Source organism: Aricia agestis, chromosome 7 (assembly GCF_905147365.1).
Source record: "Aricia agestis chromosome 7, ilAriAges1.1, whole genome shotgun sequence".
NCBI lineage: Eukaryota > Metazoa > Arthropoda > Insecta > Lepidoptera > Lycaenidae > Aricia > Aricia agestis.
The window spans coordinates 7,275,242-7,298,277 of NC_056412.1; the positions used below are offsets into that span (position 1 = coordinate 7,275,242).

Genomic DNA, 23,036 nt, shown 5'->3' on the forward strand with positions numbered 1-23,036 from the left:
ATAATTTTATTTTTCCCCATTGGTAACCTATCACATATGGTTCCAAAATTCACATTGGCGTTCCCCAACACCAGGCGATAACAAACACGTCTCAAAGCATGTAAGCTTCAAATAAACCAAGGATTTAATAGACGCGTTTTTCCTGAAATAAAAACGCATATTAAATACTTACCTTATTTGAAGCTTACACAGTAATTTCTGCCTGGTGCTTTCGACCTCAATGGCGGATGGCGCCGAGCCTGCAATCTCGCGCCCTGCTGGTGTTGGGAGTAGAATTGGAAAGGGATAGAAGATATAGCGTTAGAAAGAGATGGAAGAATAACCGGAAAACAGAGGAGGCCTCTCTCAAAGCATGTAAGCTTCAAATAAGGTAAGTATTTAATATGCGTTTTTATTTCAGGAAAAACGCGTCTATAGCCGAAGTGCCATTATAAGAAAAAAAATACAAATGTCAGATTTCACATCATGAATGCTTTTCAATCATTGATGTTTTCTGAAATTCTGATGTTTTCAATACGGTAGCTTTTAACTTTAGCTGAAATTTAGTTTTATTAACTTGTAACTTTGTAGTAGTTTCTTTCTCCAAAATAATAATCTCCCAAGTTTTAAGTGTTTTGATCTAGAAACCGTACATAAATTAACATCGGAAGTAAATGTGAGTTTGTTTTAATTGTTCTAAACTGTGGTTTTAAATAGTTGCGAGTTGAGACTTGCGAATAAATTTAGTAATGTCTTCAAAAATATATAAATTGCTGTCAGCTGAGTATCCATTTTCTTGTTTTATTTAGTACATCTTAATGTTGATATGTATTAAATATGTAGGTTCCTACCTACTCTTTTGTATGTTATTTCAGTAATTGTGGCATGAGTATTCTATGTAAATATTTTAAACTGTTTTCTGTAATAGATACGCAATGGAAGTTTCGAATGAAATAAAGGAAGATATTCGGAAAACGCAATCAGAGTTAAGAAATGCTATTCGAATTCATCAGGTAATTTATTTTTTATCTTAGATATTATAATACATTACTCAAGCAAATGACTTCAAAAATTACTTTGTTTTAGATTTGGGTTGCGCGTTTGCAAGAGGACGAAAATGTAAGATTTTAAAATAGCAATAACATACTGTTATTTTGTATTTAAATTGCTAAATTCTGGCATTTACTTTTCAGAATATACACATTAAGTGTAAAGTAAATGAAGCTGAAAAAGATATTATTGCGATTGGTCAAGCCCAAGTAAGTAATTATCTTTACCATGTCCTACACCTTTTATATAATATTTAAAACAGAATATTGAGATAAGAAAATATTTTAATAATTTTCTACCATGGTCTCTGACATTTTTTATGATAATGTTTTTAGAAAAGGGTTGTGGATAGACTAAGAAGAGAATTAGAGTTGTATCAACAGAGGTTAAGGGCTCGCAACAAGCAGGTGAGCGTTGACAATGACAATCGCTATGTTGCACAGCAGTTGAGAGATCATCAGATGCAACATCGAGGCAGGGGGCGTACTGTTTCCTTGCTGAAGCCATCCGTTCTGAACGAAATTCAAGTCAAAGCCGAGAATGTTCACGAGGATAATAGATCAGATTCAGATATTGAAAACAAGAGCAATGAAAAAGAAAATTCTAACAACAGTGAGACGGATGAGAAGGACAAATATGTCAGGAAATATTCCCACCAGGCAAATATTGTCCAAGATAGCAGAAGCCATTTTGCTAATGCTCTTAACAAAGTGAAGGAATCATTTATGTAGGTGACCTTTATATTTAATACCGACACTCAGTTAGTTTCTTTTATGATTTTGGTGCCTGCATAGTTATGGGTCCTTTCAGATTTAATATAGATACTTTTTGTTAAAGTAACAGGTAAAATCTGAATTGACAAACATAATATGCATCATAATTAGGGCTCGGATTTATATGTAAATACATATTTTTATTTTACGCGATTTTCGGTATAGAATGTGTTTTTTACATGAATTATCATGTCAAGACTGTGAAAAACCAAGTTTTATTTTCCATATTTTTCCATATTTTAGGGTTTTACAAAGATAAGTCCATATTTTGCAAAAAAATGTCACAATCATCCATATTTTCACAAAAAAAAAAAAAGTACGTTCCCGCCACCATGCGGCTTCGTATTTCGTTCCTCTCGCGTTTTATCGTCGTATTTTGTTTCCAAATAAGATTATTGAAGAAATAGAAAATAAAGTTTCAGATGCTGAAGATCCTGTTGTTGACATGGCTAAACAAAAATTGAAGTACCTATGTTTCATTCTTCGGATAAAATAAAGGATTTAAGTAATACCAGAGACCAGGCAGAGATCATTTAGTCAATACCTATTATTTTCTATAATAAAGACTTTTCCAAACTAAATACCTATGCTTTCCGGCATAGCTATGCCATATAAATATGCTATGATTACTAGCATAGCATATTTCCAGTTGTTAAATGTTTGTTTAAATGTCATGAGTGACTCTTTTCTTATCTACCTAACAATGTTTAATAATTATTGTAATTTAATAACTACTCCATATTTTTTCTATATATTTTTTATTTTATACTCCATATTTTTTCCATATTTTCGATTACTTAGTCCATATTTTATGTACATATTTTGGATTTTTTAATACATATTTTTGCGGGCCCTAATCATAATATATTACTATTGTATAGATTTTAATATAAATTGTTTTTTAATTTTATTATAAATATTAATCTTCTATGTATATAACATTTTTACAAGGTAAAAAAGGTTTGTCTTTCTGTTACATTGCGAAGTAGTCTTTTGATGAGAATACAGTGAATCAACACATAACATGTTTCAAAATGGATTACTTAATTAATGATTTTTGTGGAGTTTGCATTTTTGGGAAAAAATTGTACTTGGTACATGTTGTTGTAGATTCTGATATTTATCCATAAGACTCACTGAATTCTTAACTGAGAATTATACATATGTGTGAATTGCACTATCAACAAATTAATTGTACATGTTTAGTGAGGATAAGATACAAGAAGATTGGTCAGAGCACAGATCGGATTCTGAATCGTCACGTGGCACAGACCTGTCACCTACTCCGTCCCCTCCACCATTGCCCAAGTCGGGTGAACAAATCACAAAGGAAGTTTTTATGAGGTAAACATACCATATTTATTATACTATACATAGTATAGGATATTACATATAACGAAACTTTTTTTTTCGAAAACAGTATTTTAAATATTACATCTTACAAAGCCTTACTTTCGTATGGAAAGGATTAAAATAGGACCAGTAGCTCTACCATGAGTTTAAAGCTATAGTATTTATCGATACTCGATACCGACTACGTAAATATTTAGTATGGCGATTTTAGTTCCGCAAGTAACCGCCGTGTCCGTTTTGTCCGTGGGAGAGCCATGCTTCGGCACGAATGGGCCGGCTCGACCGGAGAAATACCACGGCCTCACGCTGTGTTTCGCCGAGTGAGTGAGTTTACCGGAGGCCCAATCCCCTACCCCTCCCTAGAAATGCCGCAGTTGAAAAACAATTTGTTACCCCAGGAGGGTACCAACTGCGTTGGAGAATCCCTCTCTGGACGTCCATGCTCAGGAACCCCTGGAACTGAACGTGGACGTCCAGGCTGCCCCTCGTATTCTGGGGAGGGCAAAACTGCGCTCCAATCTGCTCGGGGCAAGAGCAAACACAAAGGCACCCCCCTCTATATTAAACAGGGATTTTTGTAATATCAGATGATTACACTCCAACCTTAATTCATTACCATCCATTACCACCTTGAGACGGCAAAGCCGGCTTTGCTCTTTTTAACCGAGACGCAGATATCATCTCCGAGTGACACATCATACCTTTCCCACCCAGGGTATTATCTCGAGCACTCCTTTCTACCCAAAGCTGGAGTGTGCGTGTATATCAGAGATGATATCAGCTCTCGCCGCCTCAGCAATCTTGAGGTTATGGACCTATCAAACTTATGGCTCCGCATAGATTGCGACGACAACCCTCGCGTGCCTATATAGGTCCCATAGTGGTGACCCCGAGACGGACCGACTCTTGGAGCATCTGCAAACTGCTTCAGATTTTGTGCAGCAGCAGATTCCATCCGCAGAGATCATAATACTTGGCGACTTTAATGCCTATCACGCCGACTGGCTCTATTCCAGTAAAACTGATCATGCGGGGAGATCTGTCTGCAACTTTGCCCTTGCGAACGACTTGACACAACTGGTTACTACACCTACGCGAATCCCATATGTGGATGGTCAGAATCCTTCCTTGTTGGACCTCCTGCTGACTTCAAATCCTGACGGCTACCAAATATCTGTAACCGCACCACTCGGTTCATCGGATCATTGCCTTGTTAGGAGTTCTGTGCCACTTACGACGGTGTTGAGACGGCGCGCTGTCAAATACCGTCGTGTGTGGCACTACAAGTCAGCAGATTGGGATGGGATGCGGTCGTTTTTTGCATCCTATCCTTGGGGGCACGTGTGCTTCTCGCCGGATGATCCCGACAACACTGCCAACTCTGTTGCCGATGTGGTGATGCAGGGGATGGAACTTTTCATTCCGACCACTGTAGTGCCAACTGGCGGCAGATTTCGTCCCTGGTTTGGTTCATCCCCCAAAAAAGCTTCTCGCCGGAAGCAGGAGGCTTACCAATCCTGGGTCAACGCAGTGTCTGCTCGGGATTTAAATACCAGCACATATAAAAAGGAGTACAACCTTGCCTCTAGGTCCCTCAAGAAAGAGATTACTCGGGCAAAGCACCATCACGTCAATAGAATTGGCAAGAGACTTGAGCGCCTCCCCTCGGGAACCCGTGCATTCTGGTCTCTGGCCAAAGCTATTGAAGGAAATTTCTGCAAGCCAACCCTACCATCCCTACACGTCAAACTCGACCCTGGATGACGGGGGGGCAGAAACCGCCGACCATACCGCGATGCACGAGCATCATGTCGGATATACGGTTTCATCAGCGCTCAGTGCGAAAAGCCCTCTGTTCCCTTGATATCCAAAAGTCGAGTGGGCCTGACGGAATCACGCTTATTGTGTTGAAAAAGTGTGCTCCAGAGTTGGCTCCGATCTTGACGCGTCTTTTTCGGCTCTCCTATTCCACTGGCATCGTCTCGGCTTCCTGGAAGACAGCCTTGGTGCACCCGATCCCCAAAAAAGGTGATCGCGCAAATCCTTCTAACTACAGACCAATCGCTATAACCTCTCTCTTCTCGAAGATAATGGAATCCATTATCAATAGCCAGCTTCTTCGATACTTGGACGGCCAGGGATTGCTAAGCGACAAACGACACGGGTTCCGTAAGGGTCGCTCGGCTGGTGATCTCTTGGCATACCTGACTCATCGTTGGGCTCAGGCAATTGAGTCGAAGGGAGAGGCATTGGCTGTTGGTTTGGACATTGCGAAGGCCTTTGATCGGGTTCGGCATAAAGCGCTGCTATCAAAGCTTCCATCATACGGGCTGCCCGAGAAATTATGTAAGTGGGTCACTAGTTTCTTAGCAGACAGAAGCATAAAGGTCGTGGTTGCCGGCGAATGCTCGGAAACTCAGTCTGTTAATGCTGGTGTCCCTCAGGGCTGTGTGCTATCGCCTACTCTATTCATACTGCATATCAATGACATGTTACAAACCAACGGCATTCATTGCTATGCGGATGATAGTACAGGTGATGCTGTATATACCGGCTCCCCTAATATTTCTCGGCAAAATGTCACTGAGAGTCGAAACGAACTTGTGTCTAAGGTGGAGAATTCATTGGAGAAGGTCTCTGAATGGGGTAGACGTAACTTAGTCCAATTCAACCCCACCAAGACACAAGTCTGCGCGTTCACCACTAAAAAGTCACCAATGGTCGTTTATCCTCGTTTCGAGGGCACATCTTTAACCTTCTCCCCTAGCATTGAGATAGTTGGCGTCAACATATCGAGCGAAGTCCAGTTCCGATATCATCTTGAGGGTAAGGCCAAATTAGCCTCGAAGAAGCTTGGCGTTCTTAACAGAGCGAGACAGTACTTCAGTCCGGACTGACCTGAGAGTTGTAGGCGTTGGTCCGGACTAACGCCTACAACTCTACAAGGCGCAGGTTCGGCCTCATATGGAATATTGTTTTCATCTCTGGGCAGGGGCGCCAAAATACCAACTGCTCCCTCTGGATCGTATCCAACGAAGGGCTGCTCGAATTGTCTACTGCCATTGTGTTTCAAACAGCTTGGACCCCTGAAATTACGCCGAGATGTAGCTTCACTCTGCATCCTCTATCGGTTGTATCACGGGGAGTGCTCTGAGGAATTGTTCGGAATCATACCACCTGCAACTTTTCGCTATCGTCCCACGCGAAAAACATACCATCCTCATCACCTTGATGAGTGGCAGTCTTCCACAGTGCGTTTTTCGCGTAACTTTCTGCCGCGCACTGTAAAACTCTAAAATGAACTGTCACCAGCAGTATTTCCGGACCGATACGACCTGCAAACCTTCAAGAAAAGAGCGTATTCCCTCTTAAAAGGCCGGCAACGCACCTGCAGCTCTTCTGATGTTGCGAGTGTCCATGGGCGACGGTAGTTGCTTACCATCAGGTGACCCGTTTGCTCGTTTGCCCCCTTATTTAATTTAAAAAAAAAACGCTAGAGGCACTGTAAAATTTGCCATACTAAAAATTTACGAAGTCGCTATCGAGTATCGAAAAATACTACAGCATTAAACTCATGGTAGAGCTACTGTAGGGTTTCATTTCCTACTAAGGTTCCTTAGAAATGGCTATTCATGTGACTGTCACTGGGGTATTTTTTTACTACAAAATTTGCTTTTTCAGACTTATTGGCCTAGTGACAACATTACAGAGGGAATATATAGAGAAGAAGAGGAGTGAACGTCGGAAACGGTCTACGGCTAGCAATAGAAAAGACTTCCTTTATGAAAACTTTGATACCCTTCCAGTAAGTATTTTGCATATCTACTGATAAAAAAGTAGAAAAAACTTATCATGCACTGTTTAGTATTACAATTATGATAAGTTATTTAATTATATTTCAGAAACGCAAGAAATATAATCAGTTTTCATATCTACAGTCTCACAATGATCCACCGCAGACAAGATCAGCTAAACTCCGTAAGCAACAGGTATTGATATTGTTTTTGTATATAAAATAAGGGGGCAAACGAGCAACGGGAAACTTCTCTAGTAGTAAATTTTAAGGGAATCTATCTCGTAAAAGGGCATCATTGACCACCTCTAAATAACAAAATTTAGATCCAGTTGCGGGTGGTATGATACTAAAGTTTTACTTTCGACATATGCTATGGTGTTCTTGTTCCACCGAGTTTTTCGGTTGTTCGGTTGTGGATATTTTGTATTTTTCAGAAGTCATTATGCGGCTTACTTTGTAGTTAACGAAAAAGACAATTTGTGACTATTTTTAATTTTGATCTTGTTTTTCAGATTCAAAACAAATCATCACGCGAAGGATCGCCGTCTGGCTCTTCTACGGAAAATAAAGGTAGGCTTAAAACATTCGGCCTTGGCTGAAGGTTATAACTTGATTATAAGCGACAACTGATTACTTGGTTTTTACATAGCGTATACCCAAGATGCGTAATGTTATACGGTACATTTTCCTTAGTCTATGATGGTACATACCAAAACGACGATTTTTGAATCAGCAACATGGTTTTACTGTAAGTATTTATATTATAAAATACTACACGTTCCGCGCGGCTTCGCCCGCGTAAATTAGATATTTCACAGACAAATTAGTCCACAAAAAATAGCCTATGATCCTTCACGTAGTCTACTTCTTATCTGTGCCAAATAACAGAAAAATTGCTCCAGTAGTTCGTGAGATAAGCCCTTTCAAATAATTTCCCCCTTTTTTTCCACATTTTCCTCTATTTCCTCGCTCCTATTAGTCTTAGCGTGATAAAATATAGCCTATAGCTTACCTCTATAAATGGGCTATCTAACACTGAAAGAATTTTTCATATCGGACCAGTAGTTCTTGAGATTAGCGCGTTCAAACAAACAAACTCTTCCACTTTATAATATTAGTATAGATAATTTACTAGGTTTGAACTGCGCGGAAGTATAATAGTCCAGGGTCGATAATTTTTAAAACCAAAAAAAATCATAATAGGATGAAACCCATTAGAAAAGGAGGGAAATATGATAAAAATTAAAGGAAAAATAATTTACGGGCGATCTGAGGTTGGGAAGGGGATGGGGGTGAGTTTTTAAGGGTAAAAAACGGTTTTTCTCGATTTCCGGCAAAACTAAAAGTCCTATCGAAAAAAGTCAAATGGAAAAGTTGTAGATAATAAAAAGATCTAAAACTTTTGTATTTACACTTTTTTCACATAACCTCAAAATTTATGTGAAAAATTCAAAAAACCAAGTTTTTGGTTTTTTATTGTTATCTTTTACAAAAATTATTTTTTTATAACGAAATTTTGTGAAAACTTACCTTTTTATGTCCCAAATACACTGTAATTTATTTAATTAAAAATATTTATTTTTTCACCTTATTTTGAATTAATATCGAAAAAACACCCTAATTTTCAATCGAAAATTCACCCGTCAAAATATCAGCTTTTTTCAAAAAGTTGGTGTGGTTTCTGTTCGTTGGAATCTCTACTTTCCGATGGTAAAAAAAAATATATATGTTACTATGGTAAATCTTCTCAGAAAATGCAAAAATTCAAAAAAAACTTGAATTCGAAAAATTTTTTTTTATTATTATAAATAATTTCATCTAAAGAATGTGATTGCTGCAATTTGTTTCAATAAAAAAGTTGATTTATTTAATTCTAATTACATTTATCAAAATCATTTAATGTGTTCTGTTTTTTAATATACTGTAATACATTATTTCTAGTATCGCTGCTTTGAACACATGAAATTTTTTCTTTTGATTTATTACCGAAAAATCCACCGCAGATAAAGCAATGAGATTCAAAATTAAATCCAAGAGCATCTTTAATTACTTCTTTTCCTTCCTTTGCTTTTTTTTGTCTTGAACTACAAAATGTAGCTATTGCGGTCTCGTCATTATATTGACTTTGACAACTTCGATGAATAAAAGCTGATGTCAAAGTCTCAAATTTTTTGTATTTATTGTCGATTCTTTTTTTGCTGGATACCACTAAACGATTCAAAGCTGCTTTTTTTATTGCATACACTTGCTTATCATCTGCCTTATTGCAAATGATACAAACAGATTCATCCATACTGATAATCTGAAAAGACAAAATCGAATTAATAATGTCTTCACTATTTAATCGTGAATAAACTCCCATGAAAAAAAAATTAAAGAAATCAATGTCAAAATGTATAAATAATATATTATAAATCTATAAAAAAGTATAAAATATATATGAAAATCGGCCAAAAGTTTGTTTTATTAGAAATATATTTACGATATATATTTTATATATTTTTATAGATTTTAAATATATTTTTTATAGATTTTGAAATATATTTTTTTTCATGGGATTAACTAAATTTGTTTGTGCAAAATTAAGGAGATAATTATTTTTTTATCTTGTACTAAAATATCATTTAATGTAACAGCTGCTACGAAATATATAGTATATAATAGTAGGTATGTATGTAGTAAGACCCAGACCCGCCTAGCCCCTTCCCCACTTCTCCACGAAATACCTTTTGATGGGCTACAATTTTTCGTAGGTCACTCAGGTATATATATAATTTATCTCAAAATAGTTATAAATAAGCATCTACGCATATAATTTAAAGAAAATTAGACAACTTTCTCCAAATATTGTAGATGTCTTATTAAATATTAATTTAATTAACTTATTTGTTTGTTAATTATAGTAGTATATTTTTATTTGCAATTTTTTTGTTATCAACGTCACATGTAATCTAACGTTTTTCGAGTAATTAAAGTCTAAATTTTAATAAATAGCTCAAAATTATTTATAATAATTAAAAAAAGTTTTTCAAATTCAAGTTTTTTTTTAATTTTTGCGTTTTCTGAGAAGATTTACCATAATAACATATATTTTTTTTTTCACCATCGGAAAGTAGAGATTTCAACGAACAGAAACCACACCAACTTTTTGAAAAAAGCTGATATTTTGACGGGTGAATTTTCGATTGAAAATTAGGGTGTTTTTTCGATATTAATTCAAAATAAGGTGAAAAAATAAATATTTTTAATTAAATAAATTACAGTGTATTTGGGACATAAAAAGGTAAGTTTTCACAAAATTTCGTTATAAAAAAATAATTTTTGTAAAAGATAACAATAAAAAACCAAAAACTTGGTTTTTTGAATTTTTCACATAAATTTTGAGGTTATGTGAAAAAAGTGTAAATACAAAAGTTTTAGATCTTTTTATTATCTACAACTTTTCCATTTGACTTTTTTCGATAGGACTTTTAGTTTTGCCGGAAATCGAGAAAATCCGTTTTTTACCCTTAAAAACTCACCCCCATCCCCTTCCCAACCTCAGATCGCCCGTAAATTATTTTTCCTTTAATTTTTATCATATTTCCCTCCTTTTCTAATGGGTTTCATTCTATTATAATTTTTTTTCACATTTCATTATTTTTAAAGGCTTCTACCCTGGTCTATAACTGTAATCCAAATGTTTAAAACCGACATTTGCAGATAACCCGGATTTTATCCGCCCAGTAGATCCAGAGATACATTGTATTAGTATAGAGTATGTAATTACGAATTGTTATTTCTCTTGTACTACAGCGAGCTGGTCCGGCAAGCCGTCGTGGGTATCGGCGCTGCCGCCGGGCCTGTCCGTCGAGCCCGTGTACGCCGAGACCAAGAAAGTCTGCCACGGCTGCGGGAGAAACGGTCAGTAATAAGGACACTTTTCCCTTCATGCATATTGTCACCCGCGCGCGGACCTTGTCCGCCCCGATACGTTTATACGATTTCTTAAAAAAGACACATTGTTCATGATGTTGATTTTGATAATTATAAGCATTTGAAAAAAGTGATAGAAAAATACCATGAAAGTGTCGCGACGACTCGTTGTCTGCTGCAACTTCATGTAGCCAGCTTCCAACTTGTACCTTAACTCTGAAATTAATATTTTTAAATTAGGGCCACTAAAATACAGGCTCTGCCTAGTTACAGATAAATTGTACCATTGACAAAATTGATTCCTACCTAGCTAGTTGATGGACGAACGTCATTTGGTCAGATCATGTCAATTTAATGTTAAAGACCGCGCCACACCGGAATGGCAGCGGCTATGTATTACGATAATGAAGGTAAAGTTTAAAATCATATGACACTGAAAGTGCTCGCCGCGCTGCTGCCATTTCGGTGTGGCGCGGCCCTAATTGTGATCTGTCGGCTGGGTTTGAAGTAACTCGACCAAACTACGTAGGTCCCCCATCTGCGTAGCCCGTAGGAATCAACTAAGTTACAGCATTGTAAATTTTATTTTAAGATTAATTTTTTTACCTCACTTTTTTTTGGTAAAAAAAGTGGGCCCTGTGCGAGTTTCTTACGCCGGTTCTTCTAGCCGGGATAGTTCCCGAACCGGTGGTAGGCACCGTAGCTAATATTAACATTCTAAAAGTATTTTCTTAAAATCTACTCAGAAATAAAACATTTTTTATTTATTTATTATTTAACTTCTTTATTCTATTCTATTCTAGCACGTTATTAAAATAAGACTTGTGTTTTTTTATGCATGAATCTTGACTGTAATTTGGTTCTATTGTTGTGGATTAGTTAATAAATGGAATGAAATAATCTTATTATATAATGTTTTCAGACGTGCCCTCACTGCTGGTGTCGTGTGGGGCGTGTTCTGTCCGTCAGCACACGGGGTGCGGCGCGGCGGGCGGGCGGTGTGTGTCGTGCCGCGCCCCGCTGCCTGACCCCGCCCCCGCGCCCGCCTCCCCCGCCGACCACAGGCTGTACGCCGGTACGTATACTATAATAATAACATCGATGGTAGTATCAGAGTAAACAGAACTAACGAGTAGGGTGACTCAGATGTTGCGGTGGGTTCATCGTGCCCGAAACTTTGCCTAACTGGGGAGTGAAGCACCATGGGGTTTTAGTGGGTAGGTCCTCGGAGAGTCCCACATACCCTGGTCGACGTCCCGAATCCGCCGGGGATGCGTAAAGCATTTCCCTCTGTTAAAAAAAGAGTGACTCAGATGCGATCTCGATACGTTTGACGTAGTATGTCATATCGTACAGTCCACACGGCGCGTTGCGTCGACGCAGCGCTGCCGTTTGGCACATAGCCGGCCACACGGGCGTTGCGTCATCGCAGCGTTATTACGAAGCAGTTTTAAGCTGCGTTTCCACTGAAGCGGAGCGGAGCTTAGCAGTGCCCGAATTGACCAATCGTGCTATTCCAGCGGAATGACAGCGAAGCGGAGCGAAGATTTCGAGCACATGGTGATTGGTCAATTCGGCACCGCTAAGCTCCGCTCCGCTTCAGTGGAAACGCAGCCTTAACGTCAACACCCCCTCACGCTTCGTCTCAGGGGGCTGCTGTCCGTCATGTGTGCGTTGCGATAACGCAGCGCGCCATGTAAACACCTTGGTTATTTGTATGTAAAACAACGCAACGGCAGTGCTGCGGCGACGCAACGCGCCGGGTGGCCAAAGAGCCAGTCTCTTTAACTCAGCATTGTGAAACCCAACTCGCGTAGATACGCCCGTTTGTTTCAAGTCGAGGTACTCCTTATTTCTGTCTTCTCTGGTAGTATGTACCAGTAAGTTTCATACAAACTTTCATCCCCTATTTTATCCCCTTGGGGGTAGATTTGATCAAAATCCTTTCTTAGCGGATGCCTACCTCATACCTGCCTCTGCGTGCTAAATTTCAGCCCGATACGTCCAGTGGTTTGGGCTGTGCGTTAATAGATCACTATGTCAGTCTGTTAGTCAGTCGATTCTTCTTCTCAGTCTCACTCAGTCCTTTGAGTTATATATAATATATTTAGATTTAGATTGAGTCGAGAGAAGGAAATCTCGAGGAAATGACTAAATATACATGTGTTAGCCAAAAAAATGGCTCACCCGTTACCTTAATAACATTAACAACCCTACTTTACAGAGAAGCTGGCCGAGCGCAAGAGGCTTCACGAAAAGAACATGGCGCTGTGTGTCGAGCTGCGCAAGTTGGAGGCGCGAGCTGCGACTCTGAAGGAGAATCTAGACGAGCACAGCGACGAGAAACGCCAGCTGCTGGCAGACCAGGTCATTTAGCCAAGACTTCCTCGTTTTTTTTAAAATGAAATAAGGGGGCAAACGAGCAAACGGGTCACCTGATGGAAAGCAACTTCCATCGCCCATGGACACTCGCAGCATCAGAAGAGCTGCAGGTGCGTTGCCGGCCTTTTAAGAGGGAATAGGGTAATAGGGGAGGGTAGGGAAGGGAAGGGAATAGGGGAGGGTAGGGAAGGGTAGGGAAGGGAATAGAGTAGCGGATTGGGCCTCCGGTAAACTCACTCACTCGGCGAAACACAGCGTAAGCGCTGTTTCACGCCGGTTTTCTGTGAGAACGTGGTATTTCTCCGGTCGAGCCGGCCCATTCGTGCCGAAGCATGGCTCTCCCACGTATTATCGCTTCCTCATAGAATCGCCGATCAAAATGTATGGAATTGACATAAGGGTTCGTTAATATGACGCGACGTTAACGTTCGACTCGTCTTGTGTCAATTCCTAACATTTTGATCGGCGATTCTATAACGAAGCAATAACTAAAAAGTCTTGGCTCACCCCCCAGATCAAGACTCAGCGGAACCTGCAGAAGCTCCTGGACTTCATCAGCCAGTTCAAGGACACGTCGATCAGTATCCGCTCGACGTCCGTCAGCGAGTCGGGCAGCGAGCTCAGCAGAAACGACGAATAGCACAGGACTATTATGGTAAGCGTTCTTACCATAAAGTTAATATACCTTGCGGAATAGAGAAATAAAGGCGTGCGGAGCTAAAATGGTCTCTTTGGAGAATCATATTATGAATCATAATATGATTTTTTTTAATCGCAAAATGCAAGTCTGCTTGCATTTTGCGATTTAAAAATTCGTATTTTCGAGCAAGCGAGATGTCACTATCAGTATCACTGCGTGGTAAAAAGAGACGTGTGATACATGAAAGCAGAACCAATTTTTTCATCTGTTTGACATCCAGTTGGCACTTATCGGAACATTGACAATTTAATCTATTAGAAAGATGCTCGTGTAAGTGTATACGTAAACAAACTTTTACACACAGACGTAAATCAATTTCGGTTTCGTTTGACAGCTCGAGATTGTTGCTCTATAGTCTATTCTGCTAGGTATATTAACTTTATGGTTCTTAGTTCTTACTGCCCAGGGCTCTCTTCCTTTCCTATTCCTTCCATTCCTATCAAGATAATATTTTTTGTCTGTTTGCAATGCGGATGCGAACTTCGCCGTTTGTGAACTGATTTTGATGATTCTTTTTTTGTTGGAAAGAGGATACTTTACAATAAATATATCCTCATCATGACCACGTCTGAGTCCCATGATGAGGATATAATTATTAATCGAAGTAGGGTTTTTTGTTATAATTTGATAGTGCGACAGGTAAAGTAAGACATTTTAAATTTTAATGTTAACACAAAAAAAAGAAACTGAATAATGTCTTTTTATTTTTTGTTATGCAACTGCTATGCACTAAAGCCATTTATAATATAGCGTTATAATATTCTTTTTTCTCCAGCTGCCCAAGGAGTGCCTTATAAAATAAGATAAATTTTTTTCTGTTATCTTTTTCCCAAATAATCATATCTTTTCTTTCTCTTACAGATGCCACTATACTTGGTGTTCAGAAAAAGATGATTCTTAATTTGTAAGGCCTATAGATATTAAATATTGTTTGTGCATACTTAGTTATTATAAATCGGTATTGTTTTTCATATTTCATATTATCATCTATCAGATTGTTTACACAGCATTAGAGATCAAAATTTACTACAATATTATATCTTTAGTCCCCATAATTTTGGTTACCTACCAAATATTATACTTAATAATAAGTTACGAAATCTACTTTGTAAAGTTATATCAAATAAGTATGTATTTAGGTTTAGCTAGAAAGATGACATTATGTAAATAATTTTAATGTTTATGGTTGAACATTGTGAAATTATAACGACAATTATATTATTATTTTTTAATCTTAACAGTAAATCTGTTCCTAATATTTTTGCGTTAACCTGTATACTCTTATTTTTATACTATCAGATAGATTCGTAATGATTTAGCTAAACATATCACCGACATCGACGACAAAGATAGTCGTGTTCGTCTTATTATTTTATCCCGCTAATCTTTCATTGCGCATGTCAGAATCAGGTCATGTCGTGGAAAACTGGCAAGTGGAACCATAAAGTTAATATACCTAGCGGAATAGAGCAACAATCTCGATCTGTCAAACGAAACCGAAATTGATTTACATCTGTGTGCAAAAATATGTGTAAGTACGTCATTTTTACGTCAGATTTAGTTCTCTTCCCCCGCATTGGGGGCGCTGATTCAGCTTCAAATAGGCACAAAAAGCAGGTGGGTATCATAAGTCCAGCGTACTTGTATAATGGAGGTCAGTGATTGTTACCATGACATGACAAGATTTTGACATGCGCAATAAAAGATTTGCGCGATAAAAAATTAGACGAACACGACCTAGGTCTTTGCTTCTAATTTCGCAACAAGCGGCGCATTGACTCAAGCACTAACAATTTATAACAAAGCCAAAGTTGAATATAGCCACATTTCACATATTGATCTTCGTTGAATAAAGTTTGATTTGTGCTTGGGTTATTTGCAGGGTGCATATTAAAAAGACGTCGCACCGCTTGGTTAAAAATTTGAAGTAAAGGCCATTTAAACACTCACTGCCTCGGTGCCTTAATAGTATTGCAAACAATCTGTACAGTCTGTCAAAAAAGTCACGAAATTAAAAAGTGGCAACATCGTAGTGTCATCCCTTTCAAATCAATCTAAGAAAAAAGGGATGACACTACGATGTTGCCACTTTTTAATTACATGACTTTTTTGACAGACTGTACTTGTGAATTTAATGAACATGATACCTTAGATACGCCGTCAAAATATTATTGTGTCAACAAAAATTACTGTCTTCCTTTAAATTATAGTTACAGTTTTTTTAATAACTACAGTACAAAAAAAATTACATACAGACGAAATAATAGAACCTCCTCGTGTTGAAAGTCGGGTAAAAATACGATGCTCTCCGTCCGTAAGATACATTTTGTATTCTTCGTAATAAGTGTTATATAACATTATTTGCAATTTTGCAATGAGGACATCTGATTAAAATCGATTACAGTGAATCGTATGTATGGAATTCTCAATTCACCACAAAAATTATCCTTTAAGTACACGCGTTGTTTTGGGTAACGTTCCGTGGAGTGGAGTCTAGAAGTATCCCCAACATAAATATTATATGTAGCAATTAATTCAGAATTATTTAGTATTTTTTAAAACCTGTTTTACATAATAAGAAAATACATTATTTTATTTATAAAAATCATTTATAAATAATAAACCACCATTATTTATATAGTAAAGATCATTTTTATGAAATAACCAATCTCGTGCATAGAATTCTTAGGGCGCATGATGTACTAAAATTTAAAATGGGCATGTTTAACAGTTCAGTGTTTTAATTAGATGGTCTCTGTGCTAATAAATAATTAATCTTTGACGGATAGCGTAATATAATGTATGTATGTTGAATGTCTGTGTGTTTTGTAGAATTGAATCAAGTATTATTATTAATCATAAGGCAATAGAACTCATTTCATACAAACCATATATTTTTAGTTTACACTCTTAAAATGTTCTTACAATCTATTAATATTAATATTTAATTAAAAAACATACAAACATAACCAATATTTCTATATTGGTTGGCCTAATCGACACACCAAACTAAAGATATCAAGATTATTATGTTGTTGGTTTACTTTGTATTGTAAAGTGGTTATTATAATATTGTATAGCTTAATGCGACTGTACGATGTTAATTATTTTCATTAAGTTTTTTTCCATACTAACATTATTCTGCCTCTATAATAGGGACCGTGCAGGAACTATAGGTGCCGGCAGTCTTTACTAGATTGCCGGCATCTATATACAATCAATTTTAAGTTTCGAATGGGCGACACCAGTTCGCATCACCGTCCTAGCGCGCGTTTCTATAGCTAGTTTCTTTAAACCATTTTGTCATGTAAATGTAAACTAATGTCAGTATGTAACGCCGTTGAAACACAATGGGGATTGTCCATTTTTTTTAATTTTGCTCATTACAAAAACATTTCGAGGAATAAGGTCAGTGATCGTTTTTCTGTATATAAACGAAGAAAATACCCATTAGTTACTTATATTTTTGAACAAATATGTTTAACCTTTGTTTGACCTTCAATGGCGTTAAATTAGCAATAAATTCGATCAACATTACGTTTCGAACTTTTGGTAAGCTTCTCGTATCAGCTTTCACATAATGAGAACTTGCATTTGACGAACCAGCCATTATAAATAAGATTGAAAGGAAATTTAAAACATATGCAGAGGTCAATTATTGGCCGCCGATGATGACGTCAGAGCGAAACTTTAAAAATTTATTGAGAAAAAACTAGCCAATGAATTTCAAAATTATTTAATTTATATTCTTAAAATACCCTATTTTAACTAAAAAAAATATAAAGAGTGCATGTGATTTTTTTTGGACAATGCCCATTGCAAAATTGGACGTTGGTCGACATTCCTTTTTTAGATGGTGAGGATATGACAAAATGAATTAATAAATACGATAAGGAGTATACTGTATACATAATATGGAATAGATGGACGGAAATAAACGGACATTTAATTTACCAGAATATATTATACTGGGTACTACTGCTCTACGCCAAACCTCGATAAATCTTTGTTTTACTAACAAATACTTTTAACAGTGGTTATAGAAAAAAGTACTTATTGTAGCATGTATTTTTTTTAATAATGTTACTCTATCATTATTTATGCAATATCAAACCGTTTTAGGACTCAACACAAATGTAGATGCTAGGTAATGAATGTTTGTAAGTAGTTAAGTTTTGTGAAACTGTGATACAATTAGTTTTGTCTTTGTCGTTTGAACAATTATTTTGTTACCGATGTATGACGTTTGTAAATAATAAAGTAAGAATAAAACTTTTCTATTATGATTATCATAGTATTTTTTATTCTTCCTAATATTATTTTATTATTGTGCCATAATGCCAGTGCGATCCAAATGCTATTTTTTTTGCCCAAAACCATAATACGTTTGGGTTGATGTTATTTATTGGACTAATTTTCAAACATTTTTCAAGTTCTTGAGCAGGGATATGATAGATAAATAACAGATATAGCATTAAAGTATTGGAAGTACAAATGACGATGATTGATAAATAATTATAGCTAATAATACTCATCATGCCAGCTTTTACCTAAAACAAACTATCAAAATCGGTTTCTCTGTTTGGGAGCATCACCAAACCTATCTGTGAAAGCAAAGGAATATGAATCCATCATACATATTATCATTGTTATAATTGGGAGTCCATCACACTTAATAGCTTTCCAATAGAAAGCTAGTGTGTGATGGACTCTCAATAAAAGACAAAGGTTTATAATATTGAAATATTTTGTTATATTCTAAAATACTTTACAATTTTAGTAAAGAATTCTTTAAGAGTAAAGCATCAAAAAGTCCAAAGTAAGGGAAACAAAAGGAACTTTTTCGTTTTACAGTCAAATAAAACAGTTGAAAAGCCAACGAGGTAGCCGTAGAAGTTAATAGGTATTGTAAGTGCAGGTTCGATGTCGGCAAATAGCGGCTGGGACGGCCAAAGTGGCCATACGAGCGGCATCTCATTCAGGATACAGCCACGACCACGCCGAAAGGCTTAGGGTAAGTTCACCTGAAAAAATTTTTTTCAGCAATACCAGAAAAAAATTAGTAAGTTTTTAAATTTGCTAATTGAAAAAAAATTAGTAAGTTTTTTTTCAATTAGCTATACCTAGCTAATTGAAAAAAAAAACGAATAATGTAATTTTTCTGTTTAAGTAGGCCAATTCATGTGTTTTATTTAATAATAGGTATGTTCTTGTTTAAAATATGTTAACATGACAGCAAAAAATCCATTATCCAGTAAACGAATAAACATAAGAAGCAAGACCGTTCGATATCGCTTATTACATAATCATAATTAAACAATATTACCTACCTAAGTAATTGCAGGTCAAATTAATTAAATTAATGTGACTGCAATTTAAAAGCCAATCGACGGAATTAATACCTAAGTATTTACCTATTACCTAAGGTAATTAAGCGCTACAGAGTCCAGGTAATAAATTGTTATAGATTGGATAATTTAAATAACTTAAGAACCAAGTATTTCTTCATTACTTCTAGCAAAGCCTTTAACATTAAATTGCTGAGTTTGCTATTTCGCATTTTGCGAAATTTACTTCACTTTGCTGAATTCAGAAAGAAGCAAATCCCTAGAACGTTACAATACGAATCGCAACTGTGAAGGCAGCCTTGTCTAGAATTTGAAACAGTTACGGCCATAAGTAAGGTCTGGTAACGAGGGGGTTAAGTTTGAGATAATCGTCACGTGGCGGTGCCTCACAGACCCAACGCGACTGTTAATGTGACCGACTCGGGCTATTTACTGCCGGATCGGGGTTACTACTGTTAGAAGCCAGTTTATGCTTAGATTAACGTTTGTATCACGTTATTGCTATCCCAAAATTACTGAGGCTAGAGATTTCATCTATTATATTGTGTGATAGATTGCGTTTCGTTCACAGTCACGGTTAATTCATAAGATCAATATAGTTCGGTGGTAAGTTGTAAAAGTGGTTCTGTCCATTTTTTGCAAGTGTGCCTGTTCAATAAAGTGAATGAATGTGCTCAATTTCCTTATTTGAAAAATTGTACGTGGGAGAGCCATGCTTCGGCACGAATGGGCCGGCTCGACCGGAGAAATACCACGTCCTCACAGAAAACCGGCGTGAAACAGCGCTTGCGCTGTGTTTCGCCGAGTGAGTGAGTTTACCGGAGGCCCAGTCCCCTACCCTATTCCCTTCCCTTCCCTACCCTCCCATATTTCCCTATTCCCTATTAAAAGGCCGGCAACGCACCTGCAGCTCTTCTGATGCTGCGAGTGTCTATGGGCGACGGAAGTTGCTTTCCATCAGGTGACCCGTTTGCTCGTTTGCCCCCTTATATCACAAAAAAAAAAAATTGTTTCATGGAAATTCTTTGACTTCTGGGAGAAAACTTCTATAAAATTCCTTTCGCGCGTTACTGAATTCTGCGCAAGAAAGTTGCTGGAAGCATCTAAAATTACTTTAGGTACTTATAAGTATGCATAATTTTATTGCAAAATTATTGGATAGATATTAAGTAGATATACTTACTTATAATTTTATAATGAGCACCGTACTAATTGACATTACGGTATATTATAAAGTCTAAACCTACGGTCTAAACTCTGAAGTATGTAAACACTAAACAACTAGAGTGGCAAAAAACACATCCGCCGCAAATTATTGTCAGGAACAGGTGACGGGGAGGACCCCGGGGGATGTCCCCGGAGCGTGATCAGCTCCCGGCTTCAGCCAATGTTAAGAGTGTGGTTTTTGTTACCATTATACTTACTATTGATAGATAGTACAAAAAGTAAAAACGATGGTTTCAACATCATGAAAGCACCATGATAGAATTAATTAAAGGAAACATGTTTTTATGGTGACATAAGATTAAGGGCCTGTTTCACCAGTGCCTGATAAGTTCCGGATAGGCTATCAACAACTTATCTGACAGATTCTTCATACTCTGTCAAGTTAAGTTGTGGATAGCAAATCCGGCACTTATCAAGAAGTGGTGAAACAGCCCCTTAGATGCGTTTGTATAAACGAAATACCTTGGATAATTTAAGGGCCCGCATCGGTAATCAATTACTTTGAGAAAAAGTAAAACATACTGATTGCAATAGTGCAACCCGTCATACAAAAAGCAATTATCAGAAAGCCGATTATCAACTAGGGTATCAACTTTTTGTAGGCAAAAAGTCATACTTTTTGTAGGGTTGATAATAATCGGGCTAGTGGGTGGACCATAATATAAATTCCAGTAGATACTTCGATTTTACATAGATATTCTAATTTTATATATTATCTTTTACAGTTTTTCGATGTTTGATTTGTACTGATCCATCCTCGGATCTCGACAAACAAAAGTTTTGTTAAAAATGGCGGGAGTCAAATCGCACAAGTCGTTATCTCAATAAGCCCTCCGCGGCAAGAATTGCAAATGGCGATAATTCTAACTACGCCGATAAATCAGCTGTACCCGTTCAAGTTTTTCCCCGAGGGGGCACCTCGGGCTGTTGATCGATCACCGTTTCCCATACTTTCTCACAAACTACCATGTGTTCCCAAAATGTTCCCAAAGAGTTGTTCGACACACGGGGTACAACGCGATTGATTTCATTTTAATATCAATAACAACCTAAATAGGCAAAACTAGGGTTGATACTCTAATTCACATTATAGTACCGACAGCACGACCACGACATCAATAGATTTCGACGCATTGCATCCAAAGACTTTAAATATAATTCTTTGATTGCATCAAGCAAACATCATAGGTAAACGGTAATACACTGAGTTATAACTTACGAGTATATAAGTACTACGTACATGTAATATTAATTTCTGACCAAAAACTAATATCCTCAAGAACGGATGGTGAATTGGATACTTAGGGCCTGTTTCACCACTTCCTGATAAGGCTATCCACCAATTAACTTGACAGATCAAGTATGAAGAATCTGTCGAAAAAGTTGTGAATAGCCTAATGAGGCACTTTATCAGAAAGTGGTGAAACAGGCCCTTATTGATTTTACTTTAATTATACCCAACAAATTTACCCATCAAACTCCATAAGTAAACCGGTGAGCGAGACACAATAGAATAACAATAGATTTCCAAGAATCCACGATCGAAGCATTAAATTGATGTGCTTAATGCTTATAGGGTAGAACATATTATATTGCAGAATCCAAAGCCAGGCTTTCGTGAAACGTCGATTTAATGTTACTTTAAATTTACCCAATCTCAGACGCTTTCAATGATCATACCATTAACCATACTAAACACTGCACTCGTAGGCAGGATATTCGGTGTTCCGTGTAAAAACTTAACGAGATAGGGAACTAATTGCAATTAGCTGCCGAAGACAGTCGGCTCCAATAAAAAGTTCAGATGAATTGAGCTGATGACACCCCCGGGAGCCGGTGACGCTATAACTGTCACTAATTGCCCTTAATTCCGACCAGACGATGCGACACATGATGTTTTGACCTCGTATGCAATTTTTAACCCCCGATAAGGGTGTTCACGCCGTACTATGTGGCAAAACGAACGTAGATCAACCAGGTTTGATCTAGTTTTGGAAAATTAACGCCGTGACTCGTGATCTAGACTAGAGTCTAGACGTTAATTTTACAGCAATTAAATTTTTGACAGTGGTACTCAACCTTTTTTTATACGGGCCATAAACAGTTTGGTACGCGGGCCACAACAAAAATTTAAAAACTAAAGTTTCGAAAAAAAATTTCACGACGACTTTGCACTATTTTGACGGTGGGCGTGAATTTCAAAGTATTTTTACTTCACGCCGCACGCGGGCCACTGACAAAGTCCCGGCGGGCCGTAGCTGCTCTAGAGGATTCGCTTACTGCTTGAAAGAAATTCCTAATTGTCCTTATTTCACTAATGAAGCGAAACCTTTACGTTCCATTCATAGCGTACTAAAGTTCGCAATAAATCGCAGCGCATTAGAACTAGCCCTCAGTAGTCAGAAGCTATTATCCCTCTTGAGTGGCACCGGCATGACTGGCCGCTAGATAAGCAGACGCGTGGCGGCCGCGCGCCGCCATGTATAATGCGTGACATACATACACTTGAGGTT

General features: G+C 37.4%; 1 protein-coding gene across 1 annotated transcript; it reads left to right on the forward strand.

The window, feature by feature from the left end:
• Positions 1-507: 507 nt before the first annotated feature.
• On the forward strand, positions 508-15,013 carry LOC121728926. The gene is made up of 14 exons (XM_042117259.1): positions 508-655; positions 908-992; positions 1,066-1,098; positions 1,173-1,238; positions 1,365-1,756; positions 3,009-3,146; positions 6,837-6,960; positions 7,058-7,144; positions 7,464-7,521; positions 10,747-10,854; positions 11,789-11,941; positions 13,091-13,233; positions 13,763-13,903; positions 14,810-15,013. Exons 2-13 carry the CDS (start codon positions 915-917, stop codon positions 13,886-13,888), a joined length of 1,506 nt encoding a protein of 501 aa, XP_041973193.1. The 5' UTR covers positions 508-655; positions 908-914; the 3' UTR covers positions 13,889-13,903; positions 14,810-15,013.
• Positions 15,014-23,036: the final 8,023 nt, after the last annotated feature.